At 45.6% G+C, this 22,033-nt stretch overlaps 1 protein-coding gene across 2 annotated transcripts; it reads left to right on the top strand.

Annotated features, from left to right (window-relative positions):
• Window positions 1-733: 733 nt before the first annotated feature.
• Window positions 734-21,726, top strand: LOC133958448 (ras-GEF domain-containing family member 1C-like). Of its 2 annotated transcripts, none has more exons than XM_062393239.1 (14): window positions 734-1,069; window positions 13,087-13,302; window positions 13,501-13,623; window positions 13,853-13,990; window positions 15,663-15,884; window positions 17,109-17,183; window positions 17,885-17,983; window positions 18,550-18,652; window positions 18,747-18,826; window positions 18,922-19,017; window positions 19,130-19,225; window positions 19,307-19,430; window positions 19,942-20,014; window positions 20,095-21,726. In XM_062393239.1, exons 2-14 carry the CDS (start codon window positions 13,093-13,095, stop codon window positions 20,117-20,119), a joined length of 1,464 nt encoding a protein of 487 aa, XP_062249223.1. In that variant the 5' UTR covers window positions 734-1,069; window positions 13,087-13,092; the 3' UTR covers window positions 20,120-21,726. The 2 variants fall into 2 exon arrangements, with proteins under 2 accessions (XP_062249223.1, XP_062249221.1); XM_062393237.1 differs by having other exon boundaries at window positions 17,882-17,983.
• Window positions 21,727-22,033: the final 307 nt, after the last annotated feature.

Here is a 22,033-nt window from a genome sequence, read left to right as displayed (position 1 = left end):
AGGGTTGCCTGGGGATTACAAATTAAAAGAGTGCTCACTGCTAATTGTAACCTCCTATGAAATGGGATGGCCTCATTAACCACCGACAAACGATTTGAATATTAAATAAACAAATATCGTTCTTATATTTGTTTATAATACAAATGGCACAATCCCCATAGCACAGCTGCCTCTGTTTTCACAACGATTGACATCCAGGTAAGTGTTAGAAGTATAGAACACAGAACGATAGACCAGTGGGGTCCACATGTCCCACACCACTTTACTGTAGTTCTGTCATGTTAAACATGAATAAAACGTGTTGTGTATGTATGTTAATAAACCACTTACAACAAAAACAATAAATTAAATGGATTCTCTGCCCCTGTTGAATAAGTATTAGACATTTGGCACAGGATCAGTAAACTGGATGGGATGTATTGGTATTCAAGCTTTTCCTCTATTGTGTGTTTACGTGTATGTGTGTGTTGGTTCGTGTTTTGAGTGTGTGTTTGTGAGTGTGTTAGTTACTCTGCCTACTTAAGCGTAAAATTTACTACCGGAAATCAATCAATTTCCCCTTCAAAATAACGCAAAAGTTAGAACACAACCCATGGCACAGTATCGCGTTTATTCTGGGGGTGTTTTATTTTGAAAAGCGCGAACAGAAGCCTGGTCGTGTGCGCTCGCGCGACAGGAGTGTGAGTAGCTCCCTGTCTCCTCTCCTCCTCCTCCGGCTCACTCGGTCCGTGGCGCTGTGTGGATGTGCTGCGCGCTCCGCCGTGTCTCCGTGGCGCAGGACAGGACGCTCGCCACGCCTTCAGGGACGCACTCTGTATCGGCGTCAGCTCCGTGCGTGTGTCCGCTGCTCACCGCTGGAAGAACCGGGGGAACCTGTCCGGAGCGAGGACCACTCAACAACCGGGACACTGCGCCTGTGGAGCCCGGCTGGTTCCAGCTGAACGGGCTCGTGCGTGAACGGTCATTTGAATTCTTTTTTTGGGGGGGAAATATCAGGAGCGGCTTTTTATTGATTCGTCACCGGATACAGGTCGGAGGATCGGAGATGGGGATTAAAGTGTAGTGTCTGGTAAGTAGCGCGTGAAAAGCATCTGTACTATATTAGAATATTGAGATTGCGCTCACGCCCACAGTCACTAGCTGCGTGCCCGTGTCTGTGTGATTGCTTGCGTGCGTGTGCGTGTGTGTGCGTGTGTGTGGGTTACCCCTCACACGTTATACATACTATGCCTAGAACCCCGAGTCGTCATAGTAGTAACTTTTACCAGCACCAGTGACGACATGATAATGTGTGTGTTAAGCCTGAAACATGCTTCTGCGACTGCGTCTGCGTCTTTTCACGCCGCTGTGGCGCAAGACTCGTTTTCATTCATGCTTCCCCAACCGTTGCGCGTCTTACAAAGCAATTCCGCGCCAGAACACTAGGCGGTGTAATGCTTTTTGTCGAGACGACCTTAGAGACGCCTTCTTTCTTCTTCGTCGATTGTTTATTTACATAGCCACTGCGGCTCCTCGTAGCCTTTTTCTGGCGGACAAATCCGCCAGTCAGTGACAGGTTATACAAGTGATCATACTATCGGATATCTTCTGCCAAGTGCTCTTCTATTTGGTCCATATTCGTTCTTCTAAATCTTCCGTGATTTCTGCCGGTATTATGGGGCATGAAACCGGAAATTCAGCTCCAGAAGGGATGTAGAGCAGACCAATCACAGCCTTGCGGGCTGAGTGAGCTTGCGGAGCTTTGCCGTAAATTTTAGAAAAGGGGGTCGACACCCGTCAGCACGTAAGGAGGGATACATAAGCACGTAAGGGACCCGGAAGGGCTCTTGCGCTTACGGGCCCGTGAAAACGCAGAAGCATGTTTCAGGCTTTAGGTGTAACATATGGTGCAGCTCCACAGAGAGAGAGAGAGAGAGAGAGAGAGAGAGAGAGAGAGAGAGAGGGGGAGAGAGAGAGCATCCCAGTGTGTGTCCGTGAGTCAGCGGCGTGCAGGTCGCTTTAAAGGGCGCGTGAGAGGAGCCTGGACTCACTGCGTCTTCTGCCCCCGACACGTTCAGAGCCCAGGGGGACCCGCACGAAGACAAGCAGCGCGTCTCACGTTCTGCTGTCGCTGACCCGGTTCTGGCTCGGAGCTTCGTCCCGGTCTGTGTGATCACTGACGCGGGGAGCAGAGCCTCAGACGCCGCCTGGCTCTTTATCACGCTCCCATCTCTCTGCAGCATGTTGCCTCACACGCCGGGCGGAACGAACAGGTGTGGCACTGTTGACAATGTGCTCCTCGTTTGAGCTTGGAATGAGAAAAATCTGCATCATCCACTGCAAGCAGCCAAGAGGCGGTGAGTGCAGCCCCCCCCCCCCCCCCTCCAAGGGCGCTGTAGCAATACAAACCAGAAAGGGTTTGTTATCTGTCTCTTGCAGCAGGTGCACAGAAGTATCAGGAACCAGTTGTGTGTGTGTGTGGGGGGGGGGGGAATATTCTTGCTGCAGGTTGTTGTAATGACCAGTTAAAGGCATCTTATCTCCAGCCCTCACTGCCCATCAACCAGCCTCCCCCTCCAGTGGTGAAGCACCACAGTGGGAGGGGGGGCATCACGTTTCATGACTGTGCTCCCTCAGCGTGGAGCCCAGATTCGATTTTCCTTTACTCCCCCCCTCCCTCCCCCTGTTTGGGAGGCAGCCCTGGGAAATGTGTGTTTGCTCACTCTCACCTTCACTGGCAGTGTGTGCTGCTGTGTGCCCAGAGGGGTGAAACACAAACATCATTTGTTCTGTGTCATGCCTGCTGTGTTTGAGGTTCCCCTGTAAAGGGACAAAAACTGCTGTAAATCAATTCTTTGATTCAGTTGAGTCTTGCCAATCGCTCAATCTGACTTGTTGTGAACCTGTGTCATCATTAGCACCTTTTGACCTCGGCCTCCAGTGGTCGAGACCCTGTGCATCCTCCGGGTTCCCCTCTGAAGTGGAGCTTGTCGGTGCAGAGCCCTGGAAACCCGGCTGTCCGTTGGTGGTATAATGGTTTTGAATTGAAATGACAGCTTGGTGGAGCAGCGCAGTCGGTACAGGTTGAACTGACATGAGTCACAGGGACCTGTCAGAAGTGTCTGGTAACAAGTCTGCAGGTACAGACTGAGGCCGCGGCACACGTTCCCTCCAATTCAGGCCGAGTCTGCAGAGAATAACAGGTGTGCTGTTAATGAGGGCATCGTTCGGCTTGATGTGAGGCTGAGAGGCATGTGTGTGTGTGTGCAGTGTGTGTATGTGTGTATGTGTTTGTGGAGAGATAGACAGTGAGAGAGAGGGCAGGGTCGGTATGGTGCAGGTCAACACTGAGGTAAACACTAACTTTATGGCTGTGTGCATTCGCAAAGGGGTGTGTGTCTGATTGTGTGTGTGTTCTTAAGTGTTTGTGTGTGCATGTGCGTTCGCAGGAATCATAGATCACATGCTACTCTACTCTACAGATACAAATCCACTATTGCCTTGTGGCGCAGCAGTCACGACTGCAATCCACAACATCCCACTGGTAAACACAACGAGCACAATGAATTCCAGTTTAAACAGATTAGCTTTTATTGAATGATCCATTCCTGTCCGTACTGGAATAGACTTGAGACTCATCCCCCGGCTTCCTTTGTTGGTTTGATGAATGAACGATCAGTTGGCGGAGAATGAAATTGTTTTGTTTCCTCTTTTTTGCAGAAGCTGTTACATTTGTCAATTCAGAGAAAGCCTCTTAAGGAAATTACATAGCAATAAAATTAGTCTTTTTTCAAATTTTCTTTTTTAGCCAGACTTTTATTTGTGTGGAATTTCCCCATTACCATTGCCACAAAAAAATCTCCACCTATATCACTAGATAGTGAATTTGATTTTTGATCCTATCATGGCTCCTCAGCTCAGTAGGGCTTTGATTTTGAAAAGGACAGAACATTGTGATGGCATGACTTGTCTTTTAGCTGAAGTGATGATGAGAGTGATCTCTCTGCCGGGCAGGGGCGGACGTGGTTCACGAGTGGAAGTGCTCGGTCACAGCCGGCTGCTCTGTCTATGGAGCACAAGTCAGAGAAAGAAAGAGAGAGTGAGGGGGGGGGGGGGGGGGGGGGTGTGACAAGGAATTCTGATGGAAGACAGGAGCTGCTTGAGCTGCTCCCCCCGCGACCCGACCCCGGATAAGCGGATGAAAATGAGATGAGAGACAGGAGCGAAAAGGGGGAGTCACAGTGGGGAATCAACAGGCATCTAATTACCTCCCAACAGGAGCTTTGACTCCATGGAAACCTTGTGCGCTCTCCAGTCGGACTGAGCTGCCTCCACATGGCCTGCATGCTGTCACACGGGCAGCTATTGACAGCCTGTGAGTATGGATTGGCTACCTGCAAAAAATTATGGAATATGATTAGATCCCTGGTGTGTTCAATAAACCACTGGAGTAAACATATAGATTATATATATCCTCAGGCTCCATGTAATTAAATTAACCTTATGAGGTGAACAGCATGTTGAATGAGAAACATATTTGTTTTTCAGGATGCAGAGCTTCAGCAGACCTGAGTAATGATGTGACAGATGTGTCTCCAGCTCCAAACAATCCATATAGAGCTGAGTTATTGAAGGAATTTCATTAGGAACAGCCTTGTGGTATTTGGTCCTGATATTAAACCTCAAGCTGTTGTTTGGTATTGAACTACCTGCGTCTGAACAGGGGAAAGGATTGAGTTCCTGCTCCGATCACAATCGTCCGTCATTGATAGTTTCTGATTTAAATCTGAATTCAAATTAGCTGCGCGAGTTCAGACAAGATTTGGCATTTCAGAAGTTTGTCAAAAACACTGTTTTTATAGGTCATGAATCCCGCCTCCTCCATGTTAGTCGCTTGGACATGGACCAAGCGTAGAAAATACACGTAGAGGGTTCCCGTCATTAACGGTAGTTTTAATGAAAGTGAGTACACGCCCTCAGTCTGTTTCATAGTATCTGAAATTACCATGTAACATCGTGTTATGAAATGTTAATCCTGAAAAAAATGATTTATAGATTTGAAAATACTTGGGGACCACTAGCTGCAACCCTTAACACAAAGGTTTTCTGACCCGTGTCTGTCTCTGATCATATCAAACTACATAAGACATTAGTGGTGAGCGGAGCAGATCATGCAATCCCCCTCGACTCATTAGTACTTTGACATCATACATCAGCAGGGACACGGTGTGTGGCCTTTGACCGCGCTGGTTGTAATGAGCAGATAGATGTACTTCAGCAGTAAAGGAGACAGCCCTGATGAAATTAGCAACATCTGGTTATTAGATTTGCATCTTTAACCGTCTTGCTCATTAGTTAGTGTTGGGTATTGTGCAGGTTTAACTGAGAGGAAGACAATGCATTCTTTTTTCATTCAGCCCTCTCGTATCAATCACTCCGCTCTGTCGTTCTTTTCCATATTCGTCCATTCCCTTGCTTGAGCATGGTAATTCCTCATAAGTGACACTTGAGATAAAATGATGCGTGCTTAGGACGAGACAGAAACCTCTCGAGTCCGATTCTCTTCCACCGAGTGTTGCATCAAGATTCGGTTATAAACTGGAAGCTGATAAATAAAACGTGACTTGTTTTTAAAGCATTATAACCATTGTGAATGACAGATTTAGGGCGCTCAAGGCTCAGACGCGCTACATGCTCACTCAGAGCCAATCCCTGCTCAGCTTCAATCATCTCCAAGCAACATGTTAGATTGCCCAGACCCATCGCATGTCGGAGACCCTCAGATCATTTTAGTGCAACATCTTCCTCCCGGGGGGGGGGGGGGGGGGGTAGATTCAGTAGTGTATTCTTCACACACACGTGGAGAGTTTTGAAAGTGGACTCGGTGGGTTAGGCCAGTCAACCTTCAGAGTTGGCCTCTACAGCAGAGACGTTCACTCAGGCTGACGGTTTTGTGTAACACTGATCTTTCTTCCATCTAAATGTAAATTTTCTGCAAGGTAATACTGTTATGTGAGGGATTAAATGCGTGCACACTCTCTCCTGTAACATTACAACATTTCGTTGAGATGCATGGAACTGGCTGAGAGGCTAAAGACCAGCCGCACCTCTTGAAGAACAGTAGGACAGATGGTTGTTTTCATTGTGAAGGAATGACTTCATTTGGACTCACTTACAACCTGACTTCCTCAGCCCCCTTTATTTTTTCAAGCACGTTCACAAACCCATGCTTGCGCACAGCTGTTTCCAAACTTGCTCAGGAATGGGTCCATCTACACACATGCACAGGGGTGTGTTCATGGAGGAGGACTCCCTATGAGCGTTACGTTGGGACTGATGGAGCTGGTGCGTGCCGAACAGGTGCCAGGATGTTGGCGTGACCCTGCTCAGACAGTATAAAAGGGATTAACGGAGTGTGTCCCTGTTGAGGCCAGCGTGTGACTCCCAGCCTCCGGCGGGCTCGTCCCACAGAGCGAGGCTGGGGAATGGGTGGGGGGGGGCCGGAATGCCTCGACTGTAACTCAATCCTGTGTTTGGCTGTTGTGTGGGTGCAAGTGTGTGTGCATGTGTTTTTTTCAGGACACAATGAACCCATTTGTCTTCATCCCCACTGCTCTCCAAAAACACACACACCATTAACCAACAATAGTACGCCGGTTTGAATTTGTCGCGACGTCTGTGTGTGGTGACATATGTGTGGTATTTTGCGCTCTCTCTGTTGTCAGCGGTGCCAAGCAGTCACCGTGCAGCTAAGCAGGCAGTTCGGCTTGGCCCCCCCTGTATCTCGGCATTCAGTCTGGGCGCCAGTACACTTTTGGGCTCCTGTAGAGACTGGGGATGATGGTAGGGGCAGAGGGCCAAATTGCTCCCATGCCAGCAGCTCCCGTTGGGACAGCAGCCTGCTGCAGGGCCATCTGTGCCGGCGTCCTGACTGGGCTCATTGGGAAAGTAGGGCGTCGATGGCACATAAAGGAGGAGGGAGGAATTGAGGGGACATGTGGAAGGGGAAGGGCAGTGTGAGGCTGGATGACAAAGAGGCGTTTACTTTCTCTTAAGCCCATGGCATCCTGAGAATACTTCATTGTTTCTGTGGTTGCATCATTTCAGCTTTCAAAGAATGCTGTGGAAAAATTCAGGCCATAGCTGCAATACTCTGAGGCGCGCAAAACAGTGTCAGGACCAAAAATACACAAGGATCCGCTTTTTTAGAGCACAGCCCCAAAATAGATGAAGAGCTGGAATTGTGAGGCGTTGAAGGAGCGAACATGTGGGTCCTAAATTAGACAGGAAGTGTTAGAGTATGTAAATTAGTAAGCAAGGTTGGGAGCTTGTGAGTGTGCACAGGAAAAGAGGAGTTTAGTGAGTGTGGCGTTCAGAGAGCTTCAACTGCCTTCACGCTGCCGGGGGGTGAGTATCACCTGCTCCTCCTCCTCCACAGCTCCACCTTTCCTTCTTTATATCTTTGCCATCTTATTCTTATATTCATCACACCCCCAAAGAAGTCAAGGGATGTAGCTCTTTACCTCTTTGTCTTTGTATCTCCTTTTAACTGATCTTTTAAAGCAGGAAGCAACTAAAACAACAAATCAAAATGTTGCCGCAATACCCACGCCAGATATTTGTTGTGGTCACTTGCAATGATGTGCGTCTCCTCGAAGAACAGCTTCGCACCACATCTTGAAGTTGTTCTGCACCGATATATATCATTTCTGTAAAAACAAGTGTATTAAACCAATAAAAAAAAATATACAGATTTAAATTCCCTAGATCCAGATTTTTGCTTGGAACTGCTCCATATTGCACGCATGCATAAATAACAGTCCCTTAAAGTCAAGAGCCACGAATTATTCTTAGAGAAATCAATGAAAATGTTGAAAAAAGCCCTGAGGACAATGAAAGATTAGAACAAATAGATCACAATAAATCAAATTGTTTTATATTGTGACATTTCCTGGGGAGCAATAGGGCAGCAGGTTACAAGCCTCCACTCTATTTATTTGATCACCCAACAGCACACCTGATTAAGCTTGATATAAGAATAACAATCCCCTTCTCCGCTGGATAAGGTTTGCCGGTGCAGGAATGGATTGAATTGGCCTTTGTGTGTCAGCTCTGTGCTGAAGGACACGAAAACAACTTTGAAAACGACTGTGTGGGACTTTCTTTCAAGCTGGAGGGAGAATACTGCTGTGCAAAGATGCAAAAAAATACTGATTATATACCATCAGTATTTCAAACTTAGCATCAGTATTTCAAACTGAGAAACCATATCCTATATTGTCCCCTTGAAAGGATCCAGGCTATTAGTGCCATGAAGTGTGTGTAGACCTGCGATATAAAGAGGGAGGCAGCTATGTTGTCCTCAACGTTTATTTGTGGAAATGCTGAATAGACTTGGCCAGCGGTGTACGTGAATCTAACTGATACGGTTTTAATGGTTTGTTAAAGTCTTTTTCTTGAGGACCTTCTTTGAAGATGTCTGGAGAGTGATAATGGCCGATGCAGCAGAATTTACAAGTTGTGTCTTGCCTCCTGAATGCTCTATAGACCCCAGCTCTCTCCGCTAGGAAAGCATCTGACCTGGACCATCTGTTGCATTCTTCAGAGGTGAAAGTCCTGAAAAAGTACGCAACTGATTCTCTTGGTATTTTCTGGTGTTCATGTCAGAATACGACTGTAGTCTTGAAACAACCGCGACCCTAGTGACTTTGGAGGCCAACAAAGCTGTTACTGTGCATCTGCCCCTATCCAGCCAGGACCAGTGACACCTTTGACCCTTGACTCAGGTCAGACAGTGCTTTGATTTGTTGTGAGAAAGCCTCTTCAGTCTTAAAGGATAGCTGTCTCTAATGCTGATTGTCCTCATCCGTCAACTAAGTGGCAGAACTGCTTTGACTGCAGCTGGGTCACCACTCTCCTCAAAACACAAACACACACACACATACACACACACACACACACACACACACACACACACACACACACACTCACACACACACACACAGGTAGATTTTTATAAAAATGTTGTGGTGAAACAGGTTACACTGGAATGGCTATAGAAAACCGAGCGGGAAGCTTCTTGACAGCTTCAAGCTGCTCAGCTGTGTCGGAAATTCCATTGTTGCTTCAACACACACACACTCCACACACACACATGCAAGCACACAGGCCGTAAGCTGAGCAGTCAAGGGTGTTGATAAAGATTGTGTATCTCTCAACAGTGCCATTCTGTTAATCATCGTAGAACAAAGCAGGCGGATCCCTGATGGCAACGATAACAGCCTGACAGAATTACAAGACAACACACACACACACACACACACACACAAGTACTCATGCTGCAAGGTCCATGAACAATGACACTCCCCCAGTTGTCTAGACGGAGTGCAGGGCTGCCGTTGGCTGACTGCTGGGGATCTCAGAGGGGATTAGAGCTCACAACACTACACTCACCTGTTCTCAGCTGCTGGATTCGCACTGTGTGTTTTCACGCAGCGTTGATGCAACTTGCCAGGCACGTAGGGAGCTGTCTGTACCGTGAGGTGTGGAAACAAGATATACACAGAGTAGAGCTGTGGACAGTTGTAAAAAAATACAAAATAATAAACATTCACAACCTTCTGACATCACAATTTCCACTTAAGAGGGAAATGATCAAATCTTCTACCCAAAGGAAACTTGTAATCATAAGCAATAACACTAACAGCTATTATCTGTTCACCTCACTCAGTGGTTTTGCTCATGCAAACATTAGTTGGTGTGGTGTGATCAATACCTAGATGTTGACCACACTGTCTTTGTTCTGAGACGCTGAGATTTGTGTAATACAGTCAGCATGGTAACAAAGGATTGGCTGCATGTGGACGTTTGCATTGGGGTCCCTGCGTACTCTAGCGGACACAGGCCAAAGACTTGTCCACTTTGACTGATGTGATACATACGTACACAGCGTCCTGGTCCATAATTCAAGGTACACATTTGTGGAGGCGTTACCTGAGTGACCCCTTGTTTGCAGACTGTGCGACATTGACTGGCAAAGACTCAAATCCATAGTGAAATGATTTATCAGAGGCTGAGAAACGCTGATGGGAGGAGAGGAGAGCTGCAGGGGAAGCAACAGAGCAATAAGGAGAGTGCAGATTATCACAAGCGATACAGGAAACCATCTCAGTCACTCCCGCACATATATGAATATCAGCACAGAGATGAAGGAGTGTGTGTGTGTGTGTGTATGCAGGAGATGACTTGCAGAGCTGAGCAGACTTTGTCGTCCTGATGGTCTGAACATAAAATGAAATTCCTTCCAGTTACCACAAAGCTTGTGAAGGTTTTTCCATTTCGGTCTTTATCAGTTCTCTCTGTGGCAAGGACACCTCGGGCCTCCCCCCTCATGGAATTTAATCTAGACTGAGACAATGGGAGGAAAACAGCTGACACAAAACGTTAAGGACATTTTACAGCTGCACGTTGAACTGTGGTGGAAATAATCTTCCATCTAAGGTTCTTTGGTTTTGTCATACACTGCAAAATAGACCATGTACAGTGGTATATAGCGATTCAATTGTATTTGATTTGGTTGCAATGCTGTTTACTCCGAAAGTGTTTTGTGGACTGAGACACTTCGCCCACCTCTCCATGGTTATAGCTTTGAGGAACAGACAAGAAGATGTCGGCCCCTGTTCAGCACAACGTACACTGTGAGAGACCTGGCCGGGGGGGGGGCGGTGTAGTGTAAGTCGGAAGGAAGGCAGTAAAATGCCTCACAGTAAGACAGAATGCCCACCCCCCCCCCCTCAGCCTTTTGTGTGGCTGTCTGCATGCGTCCGTTTCTAGGTGTGTACAAGTGCACGAACAAGAGCTCATGTGTGGGGGAACAAAGGGAAACTGAACCTCTCACACAGGAAACTTGAGACATGAGCTGCTCCTCTGCATGCCAGTGTGTGCTTGACCTTTCACCCCAGGGACACTGTTCCATTGAGGTGGCTCATAGGCAGGTGGTTGTGCGTGTGTGTGTGTGTGGGGGATCAGCAGACGATGAAATGATGCAGCAAACCCTGTTTCCTCCTTGATGAGAGCTAATGTGGTCATATCAGCACTGCGGTTTGTAAATTCCGTTTTAAGTGTCACCGCTCTGAAGTGGTGTCATTATCTGCACCAGGGAGGTTGTGTTTCTCATCTGCGTGTGTTTGTTGTCATTCAGAAAGATTATGTAAAAACTACCAGAAAGATTACTAACAAACTTAGTGGAAGAATGCAGAATTAAGAGTTTATTCAGATAGGCCTTTATCTAGTTTTTATCTTCACTGATTCGCCAGGGAATAGTTCATGGATCTTGATGAATATATCAGACATATTTATGGGACTGCTACCTATGAGTGTTGTGCAGCTTGAGTGATCTTAAGAGGAGCCTTGGGCCGTGGCGTCGCTCTTCACTGAGGGGTATTCTAATTTTTTGCGGTGTTACAGTCTGTTGAGGTAATTCTAGTAAAACCCAAAGCAAAGGAAAGGCTTCTCTTTCACCTCTCCTCTCAGTTTCTGCTATCTTTCTGTTCATTATCATCATCAGTGTGTATATTTGCGTGAGTGCACATTGTGGCCGAGCCCTGCCTGTCATCTGAGCTAAAAAAGAAAGGAAGAATACTCGTGTGTTTACATCATATAAAGCTTCCTGGGTGTGGCTGAGGGTCTCGTTGTCAGCATGTGGGGTTTGCTGTCCTTCTCGTGACCCCTGCAGGCAGAGAGGCTTTGCACCGCTGATCTCGCCCGAGGGGCAGCCAGAGACTGCAACCGGCCTCGGAGATGAGGATGACTGATTTAGGTAGTCACCAGGTTTAGTCAGCGAGCGCAGGAGCACAGCATACTTAACTTCAAATTCAGATATAAGAGACCAAATATACACAATTTCATTCTGCTCGACCAATATATCTCTACATTCCCATGTAAAACTAGTACATGAAGGAGGGGGCTGTATTTTTATCGGCTGGCATCAAGGAGATGATGAGTGATGGGGATAGTCGTTCCCTGAGGATCACGGTACTCGTTCGCGTAGTATGCCCACTCTAGCGTGCGCAGTAAGTGCTCCTCTCCACTACAGCTGCAGTGTCAGTCCATCGAGGGAAGGAACATGTTGAATTTTTAAAATGTGCAACCCGAAGCATTCTTAAAGGGAAAGACAAACGGCACCCGGCAAAGAGAGAGGCCACGGGCTGCACCAGTGTCTCCACGGCGACTGAGTGACCCACATTTACATTCTCTCCTCTGTCTTGTCGAGATGTGGGAGACGGGGGGGGGGCAGCTGTTTTAGGGTGTTGTGTGTCCCTCGACGACGGCAGCGGGTCATCTGCTGGAGAGGATGAGTGTGTGGCTCTGAAGAAAGAGGAGATATTACTCCAGGATGGTGAACAGAAGATTCGAAAAAAGAGGGAGAGGAGTGGGCCAATTTAATAGAATATTTAGAGACCAAATCACAACATAAATGATCTCAAGACAGTTTACACAGAACCAGACAGTGTGGGCGTCCATTGGCCTTGAGATGGGGTGAGAGGAGAAATTTGGGGGAAAGAGAGAGAGAGAGAGAGAGAGAGAGCGAGAGAGAGAGAGAGAGAGAGAGAGAGAGAGAGAGAAGACCAGGCACAGGTGTGTGACCTTCAAAAGTTCCTGCATAAACAGGGAGGGAGGGGAGGATGTGTTAGTTAGTTATTTAGTTATCACATCCACCATGAAGGTTAACTGCTTTATGGGTCAGAATTTTGTTGAGGATCCAGTTTAGGTGAATTCTTTGAGGACTGATATCTATTTGGATTGGTGCAGATCCAAATACAAAATTACCTTTTTTCATGGCTAACAAAATAAAAATATAAGATCAAATCTGACTGATTACTGCAACACTACCATATCATTATTTCCACCAATCGCAAGAAATGGATTAGTTGTGCCAGAGACAGTGTGATATGCACAATATGCATTGGTTTATTCCCTGTCAGCAAGTAAGATGAACTAGCACCACAAAATGTTCTTGAGTTTCTATTTCTTAAAACTCATTCTCATACCTCTTCCTCATTCTGTCAATAAACTGCTGATGTTTCGTTCTGTCTATTTGTGTTTCAGACAGGAATGCCCCAGACTGTGTGCTCAGGCATCATGTTCACCAGTCCCAGTGGCTTCAGCCCTCATCTGGCCTGTGCTGAGCCTGGGGAGGCGGAGGAGGCCCCACAGGGGGGACCGGAGCCCGGGGCTTGCCCGGCCGACGGGCCCCCGATCACATCTGCCTCTCTGGACACCCTGATCCAGAATCTGGTGCCCACTGCCGATTACTACCCAGAGGTAAACAGAGCTGTAGCACAGTCCATTACAAATTCCATTTAATTATATAAAGGTAATGACAGTGTTGCCAATTACATTATGATCCCCATGTCTCTGTTCAAAGTCCAATGCTGCTCCCTGTCATTACTGTAAGCAGCAGTGTTTGTTATTGATGTAGCGACAGTGTCTGAGTGAATGTCTCCCTCTGTCCTCTGACAGAAAGCCTATGTGTTTACCTTCTTGCTGAGCGCTCGTCTATTCATCCCTTCTCCGGAGCTGCTGGCCAGGGTGTGTGAGCTGTGCATCAAACAGCAGCAGCTGGATCAAAGCCCACTCGATACGGTCAGCACTGCACCACACACCAATGCATAACACCCGTGTGCACATGCATGAGCTGATAAACGGAAACACATGCAGGAGCAGAGGAAGCATGCAGACATACTCATCTTCCTCATGTAAACATAACCACCTATTTTTGGCCAAATTGCTGACTTCAGGATAATGTTTTGATTTGCTGATAAAGTTGTAAATCCAGACTGTGGTTAAAACTCTTTCACTTCTTCAACAACAGGCAAAAGTGAGGAAGTTTGGCCCGAAGATCCTGCAGCTGCTGACAGAGTGGACAGAGACGTTCCCGACCGACTTCAGGGACGAGAAGATGGTGGGACTCCTCAAAGACATCGTCCACAGGATAGCTCCATGTGATGAGGTACAGTGATGACATGGAACTCTGATTACTAATAGAATGTTTTTTCCTTTTAAAAATAAAATTCATCTCTGTCCACACAAGCATTTTAACTCCACATCAGTAATAATCCTCATCCATACAACCTAAAATTGGCAATCATGGAACCATTCATGTACACCTCATAAGGAACACCTCTGCTGCTCATAACAAGATCATAATTTGTGATTTTGAGCCACATTATCGCTGTGGCAATAACAGCTTTTCCAAACTGGAGCTGCAGTGAGAAATGCCCTGATGGGGAACCAAATTTAATTATCATCACTGCCGCTGTGGTGGAAGGAGTCAGAGTGTCAGTGTCTGGTGAGCAGCCGCAGCTCCGCGTTACACAATCTAACAACACAGGAGAGGACAGAGAGGAAGGAAGGATGCTACAGGAGTGGATCTATCTGCAGCCTCGGCGGGGAACATAGAGGGAGGGAGATGGATGGAGAAAATGGGGGGGAAGGGAAACAGGGACATGAAGGTGGAGGAGGGTGATGGAGTCAGGGAGGAGGACGAGAAGACAAAAAAAAGGAGGGAGGGGAAGAGAGGACAGAAGGAAGGGAAGGGCAGGTGGTGATGAATGTGCTGCTATGTCTACGGTGCGGGGGTGTGTGTGCATACGTGTGGCTCGTTGGTGCGACAGGCTGACCTGTAACAGCCTCGGTGACCAGTCATCTGCAGGGAGGGCCAGGGAAACACACATTCCTGGACACAGAGCACATCGCAGCTGCTTAGTGAAACCCTGGATGAAATGTGTTTTAATTCAACTGAAAGATTACATTGTGCTCTGGATTGTTGAGCTCCTTCAATCCTCTCAGAAATGCGTCGCCTTTGTGCTAAAAAGTAAAGCGTTTATTTCTAAATTGTAATGGAGGACCGGAGGTTGAAGGTTTTCATCAACCAGCCACACAGCGATACGGTTAATGAGGTACAAATGTACACACTCCGACAGAGTGGATGATACAGATACATTAATCTGGACATTAATCACACAAATATATATGGAGGTAAACTGGTTAAGGCCAAACCAAAAAGTCCCTTTTCCACTGGTCAAGAAATCCAGTAACTCCCAATAACATATGTCTTTCGTCGTCAGTGGGAGTAGATACAATCATCATTCACTCCCGGGTCACATGACTCTGCAGCAGATACAGGTTTTCGTTGGCTCCAGCTCTGACCAGTGTGTGACTGTAAATGTTTGTGAGCTTATTGTTGTTTACATCTTGGGAACATGCAACAGCGATTTGGACACTCCCTTACTGGTAATCTCAAAACCTTTTAGAAAGGTTTTGTCTGCTTTTTAAAAAAATCAGATTATACAGGTCAGCAACAGTGGTGGGGAAATATACTTTAATACTTTATATTAAATACTCATCGGTGATGTTAGTTTGTTTTATACGGCTGAATATCATTTCACCAATAAACACTTAATATTGACCAACTCTGAACTATGAATGGAGAGCACAAATATGAGTCACAACCTGGAAACACAGATTATTTTGATTCATTCCTATTATTGATCTATGAGGCTTTAATAAATTATTCAGGAAGTTGTTTATTGACAGCCCCTCTCCTCTCCTCTCCTCTCCTCTCCTCTCCTCTCCTCTCCTCTCCTCTCCTCTCCTCTCCTCTCCTCTCCTCTCCTCTGCAGGCGTACTGGAAAACCCTGAACCAGGTGCTGCAGAAGCTGAGCCAGAAGCTGGCCCGGATGAGCCAGGGGGAGGAGAGCATTGTCAAGGTCTCCCTCAACGCCTCCTCCATCTCTGACAAGCTGGTGGCCTTCAAGACCAAGCCTCCACCCATCCAGAAGGACATGCTCTCCATCTGCAACGACCCATACACGCTGGCCCAGCAGCTCACCCACGTGGAGCTGGTGAGGAGACGAGAGGGGGGAGGTTAGAAAGAGGTCATGACACGGAGTGGAGAGGGTGTTTATTTGGGAGGGGTCTATGAATGGTGAAGCACGTGTGGAGATTAGGTCTGTGTCAAGGACATAAACACAGGATAAAAGACAATGAAAGGAGGAGATGGAGGGAATAGAAACGGATATGAGCGTGTTGGAGAATGAGTCTGAAAGAACAAAGGGAAGGCGGTGGGAGGTTACAGTCGTGAAGTGAAACTGGCAGACACACTTAACACTGTGATCCTGTACTTGCATTTTTGAAGATGGCTGCAGATAATTGGTCTTCACCCAATTTAACCGAGACAAGACCAAAGGGAATAATGCAATGAAACATACATGAACAAAGGGATCTCTGCAGTGTCCCTCACATTGCATGCATGGTGCCTTCAGTCTATTCATGTGTGTCTTGATGTGAGCACGTGTATGTGAGGGTGGGAGTGTTTCTGTGTGTGTGTGTGTGTGTGTGTGCCTGACTAAGCTTGTTCGCTGACTGAGCGGTGACATCACCCCAGAAGTCAGTGATGGGCCTGGGGCGTCAAACAAAGGGGATAAAACCAGTGTGGATATATGTGACCTGACAGCTTCACACTCTGTCACACACACACACACAAACACACACACACACACACACACACACACACACACACACACACACACACACACACAGAGACAAAGAGAGAGAAAGGCAGACAGACACATACAGTGCACCTACAGTATATTGCACTTTCATTAATGTATTTCAGGTTTCAGCAACATGCTAATTCTGATCAAAAAGATTTTGATAATCTGTTATTAGATAATTATATTAGAATATTGAGATTGTGCTCAGGACCACAACCGCTGAGTGTGTGCTTGCATGTGTGTGTGTGTACATGTGTCACGTGTTTAGAAGAAGGGTCTAATGTGTAATGGGGATTTTTGATTTGCAAATGTATGTTACTATATAGTTTTAGTCTTCTTTTGATAGACGTGAATATTGTCTCAAGTGTCACTTCGAGGAAATATGATTCCAATGAGTCACGTCGATGAGTCATTACTTCCCTTTATTGATTGCCTTCCATTACTGAAATGAAAGAGTTATTAATGGTGCTACCCTGGTCTGTGTGTGTGGTGTCTTTGTTGGCTTGTGTGTCTGTGTGTGTGGTGTCTTTGTGTGCTTGTGTGTCTATGTGTGTCTATGTGTATGTTTTCCAGGAACATTTGAGCCATATTGGACCAGAGGAGTTTGTCCAAGCCTTTGTTCAGAAGGACCCACTAGATGTAACAAAGGTATAACTTTCATTTCTTTAAATAACCATTTTGTTTGTCATTATTATTTTCAGGAGAAATTCTTATATGTAAATTCTCAAAAAATTGTCTGTATTGTTTCGCCATTTTAGTAGAAACCCATAGTTCCTCCTCAGGCTTAAACACTGCATGTTTTTTTTCATATTTTCACTTTTGTTTTGTTGGGGAATCTTTGAAGAATAATATGTCACAGTAAAAAAAAAGTTCCTGGTGTAAAAATCCTTCTATCTTTGCTTCTCAAGGGGCTAAACAGAGGTCAGATAGTCAAAAGGTCACAAACAGCACATTGTTACAAGCTGTGACAAGCACGGGAACGAGTTCTTCATCTGCCCTCAGCAAAACCGTTCAATGCTTTCAGTCTCTGTTCTTCCACTGTTGCTCGTCCACTCTTTTTTTCCCCTTCATATTCAGTTCCGCTCTCTTTCACTCATCTTCTCTCCATCCTTCTCTTCTCCTGTGGGGATTTTTCACCTGCTCTCCATCGATTGTGTTATTTCCGCTCCCAGTTTGCTGCCTCTGTCATTTACGCTCGCATGGGGGGGGGGGGGGGGAGGTCATCTTGTCGATGGGAAGCTAATTAGTATCAGAGGTACTCCCTGTGGCAAAGCCTCCTTTACTCATTGTGTATGTGTGTGTGTGTGTGTGGTTGTATGTGCACGTGTGTTTGTGTGTATCATCAGCAGCCGTGCTTCAGTGACCAGAAGAAGAAAACCTCCAACCTGGAGGCTTATGTCCGGTGGTTCAACAGACTGTGTTACCTGGTGGCTACAGAGATCTGCATGGTGAGTGAAACATACAGATATACCAGCTACTCTTTATTCATTCTGACATTAAATGTCAGAGGAAAATGGCATAAAAATATTCTCCTCTTTTCAAAACGTTAGGTGTGTAAAAAGGCATGAATCACAAAATAGGATTCGTCAAAATATGAAACACTCAATCATGCAGTAAACATGAAAATGAATGAAATAATTTCATTGAGTCGTAGAATTTCATTCTTTGGACCCAGGAATTATTCCCTGGGAACTAAGTGAAAATCTAAGAAAAAGCAGATCTTTTCTCAAGATCTGCCCCTAACTGTAATGGATTCTTCCATAGCCCATTCCCCACACTTACACAACATTTCAAAGCAATCAGTGGAGTAGTTTTTGCATAATCCTGCTGAGAAACAGCACTGGAAACGTGAACTCCTTGGACTAATGAGAAACAGCTAGTTGAATAAGAACACTACTGCCATCTAATGGTATCTTTCTGTTACTACACTCTCACTGAGAAGGCTTTTTGAATGATATGTCTCTGTATTGTTGAGAAAATCAGTAAAAGACCAAACTGCCTCACCTTTTTGCAGCCGGCGAAGAAAAAGCAAAGAGCCCAGGTGATCGAGTTCTTCATCGACGTTGCCAGGGAGTGTTTCAACATCGGAAACTTCAACTCCCTCATGGCCATCATCTGTGAGTCGAGTTTTGCCATAGCTGAGAGTATTTTCATTGAGATTTCTTCTGCCTGACCCTGGGACTAATAGTTGATATTCATTCTCTCCTGTAGCCGGTATGAACATGAGTCCTGTGTCGCGGCTGAAGAAGACTTGGGGCAAAGCCAAAACCGCCAAGTTCTTCATTCTGGAGGTAAGCACAATGCAGCCGATCACTGGGCGAGAGGCACATGACAGGTGAGAACTTGTAGCTGACATTGTTTTGCTTGTTTCTATTTGCTTTGACAGCATCAGATGGATCCTACAGGAAATTTTTACAACTACAGGACGGCCTTGAGGGGGGCCGCCCACCGCTCTCGGACTGCCAACAGCAACAGAGAAAGAGTAAAGGCTTTACAACATGTCACTCGGAGAGCATGATGGCATTGATTTTCTGTGTTTTTTCCCACCTTCATGCCAATATCTCTCTATCTTTCTGTCCATGTTTCCTCCTCAGATTGTTATTCCCTTCTTCAGTCTGCTGATCAAAGATATTTACTTCCTGAATGAAGGATGTGCCAATCGGCTGCCCAATGGCCACGTCAACTTTGAGGTAGGCATTCGCTTTTCTCCAGAAGCCTGTTGCGTTTTAACCTTCCTGCAAACTTGTGCTTAGTGTAATTTTGTGTTTTAGAAATTTGTGGAGCTGGCACGTCAGGTTGGGGAATTTATGACATGGAAGCAGGTGGAGTGTCCGTTTGAGGAGGACCGGGCCATCCTGCACTACCTCCACACCGCTCCCATCTTCAGCGAGGACGGTGAGAACCCGCCTTGTTGTTTTAAGAACATTTCGGAACAAGCTTATTATCCAGGTTTTTCGTAACAGAGTGTGAAGGATCGAACATGTTTTTTCCCTATCTTTGTTGAAGAGCGTGGTGGGCAGGATTTTTAGATTTTATACTCTGATGTTGTGATGCTTTGACTCAAAACATCTGCTTAGACCTGCTGTGCTTGGTTGGGGAATTTTTAACACCCAAAAATCCAAGCGTAGAAGAATAAATCAGAGAGCACTCATTTCATGTGAGCGCGAGGAGAGTCGCTGAAGCTGGAGCCCAGGAGATCCATCCAAGCAGTAATATCTGAGTGCAACTACACAGCTGGAGCACAAGCAGAGCAAATCTAAGCACAGGCAGCGGCTATTTGAGTGCAAGTGCAAGGTTTTGGGGGAAAGCATCAAAAACTCTGAACATGAAATCAATAAGTCATGGCTCTCTAACTGAAAGAAGACAAGAATCAGTACATAATCAGTCTCTTCTCAAAACTCCCCAGGTCTCTACCTTGCGTCCTATGAGAGCGAGAGTCCAGAGAACCAGGTAGAGAAGGACAGGTGGAAAGCACTCAGGTGAGACTCAGGATGAAAGATGCTCTACAATGTTAAAAAAGACGCTCTGTCCCTCATCAGCATCTATTTCCTCCCCTCAGGTCTAACGTTCTGGGAAAGACATGAGGCGCTGACGGCTGCTTAAACCCCTCCCACCAGCGAGGGAGCGTGTGTTCTCACTGCACTAAAACGAACTGTGAAGGAACCAAGCTGGTACTTAGGTGATTTTCTATGAAGAAGTTAAAAAAAGAAGCCCGATGAACAGGATTCATCAAGGAGACTGTAAACATAAAAGAATAATAATAAACAAGCCAGGAAAAAAATATGTGATTTGAAAATGTTAAGCTAAAGAAACTGGAATGCCTTCGGAGCATATCAGTGATGAGGTACAGTTATGTAGGAGAGCGAATACAGCTTCTCCTCCCCCCCGTCCCCTCCATGTGTGTTTACTCTGTGAAGATATGTTTACTACTATAGAGAGAACAGTTACAGGGAAAACCACTTTATAAAATGTAATTCCTACTGATGCTTTAGTTGTTTTTGTATTTGCTCCTCTCCCTGTTTCTCTTCCCCTTTGGTCCAATGCCCAGGTGTTTAATTTAAATTTGTTTTTTCCTCAACTTGTAATGTACTGTAATCAAACTTACCATGATGTGAAGGGCGCTGGCTAGCCTGTATCAGATTTTATAGGTCTACTGAAGGAACGACGACCGTGGTGTCTATCTGAGACGACAGAAGATGACGCGTTACAAGTATTTTACCAGTTCATCTCACGTGTACTGTTTGCATGAGAGAAACCTGTTTATTGGTCATCTCCTCATGTCATTTTATTTATTATGTCTTATTTTGGGGAAAGTGTTGGAAAGGGGGGGAATGGAATATGAACTGTTAAGTGTTTACTCCTTTTTAAATGAATTGTGCCATTAATGCAAGAAACCCACAGTATCGCTTCTGGCTGGTCACAGCAGGAGGTGAAGATCGTGTACAGGTGACAAGTGAACCCATCATCTTTCTGCTCTTCGGGAAGTTTTCTCTCTGACTGACGTTCAGTTGTCCGATATATTTATGGAGATTTCTGTGCTGACAGATGTATAGTTTTTATCGTGTCGTTCCTTTACTGAATATGAAGTCCGATGGCATGCTACACGACGAGGCGATTTAAGGGGGCATTGAGTGTATCCACCTTGTAATGTTTAACACAACCCATGTAGTGACGATGCCTTGCTGCATTCTGTAGAAGGTCTATGATGAACTGGAGTTTTTTTTCTCCGTGTGAAAATGTAAAAAGAGGGAAACTTGTGCCATATGAGTCCCTGGTTGTCTTGATAATTCAGATTCCTCTGACTTGAAATGTGTTTGTTTATTGTTTTGTGGGATCGTCGCTGAGCTTTTTTTTATTTGGTGGTTCTGTTGTGATTTGGGATACACATTTTCGAGGGTGTGGGGTGGGAGGACATAGGTAAAGGGAGCGGGGAACTGTATTATTATACAAGCTTTTTAAAAAGTCTTATTCAGTTTGCTCTAATTGATTGATGTCAGTGTTTTCTCTTAAGAAGCACCTTTCCCTCTCGATAACAGACTGTAATTCTCCTTCCTCGTGTTTGACCAACCAACTGGCTTTTCTTGTGACATGTTCCCCGGACGAGTGAAGACTAACGAGAGCCAGAGATGTGATGTTAAACCTGCAAATCGAGGTGATGACGTGTTTAAATAAAACATTGCCTGCAGTTGAACATGTGTTTTTTTTTTTTTGTTCATTGGTTTGATTAATTGTATTTATACTCTTACGCCTATTCAAGGTTTCTCAATACACACATTCAGGGTTTTCAAAATAATGCACTAGCAATGACAGGTTATTGATTTAAAACCATTTTATCTCATTTGGATATGGACATACTACTTGATTGGATTCGAAAAAGCCTAAATGTTAGCACATACAGTTGAATGAATAAGTGCATTATGATATCTGCAAAACTTGAAACAGAGTCACCAAGGTTTAAATAATTCAGGCAGTCAGCACAGCACTCGGTTGATCGCATA

The sequence above is a fragment of the Platichthys flesus genome, chromosome 8 (assembly GCF_949316205.1).
Source record: "Platichthys flesus chromosome 8, fPlaFle2.1, whole genome shotgun sequence".
Taxonomy (NCBI): Eukaryota; Metazoa; Chordata; class Actinopteri; order Pleuronectiformes; family Pleuronectidae; genus Platichthys; species Platichthys flesus.
Note: the sequence above shows the minus strand (reverse complement) of the source record. Positions and strands in the feature narration are given on the sequence as shown.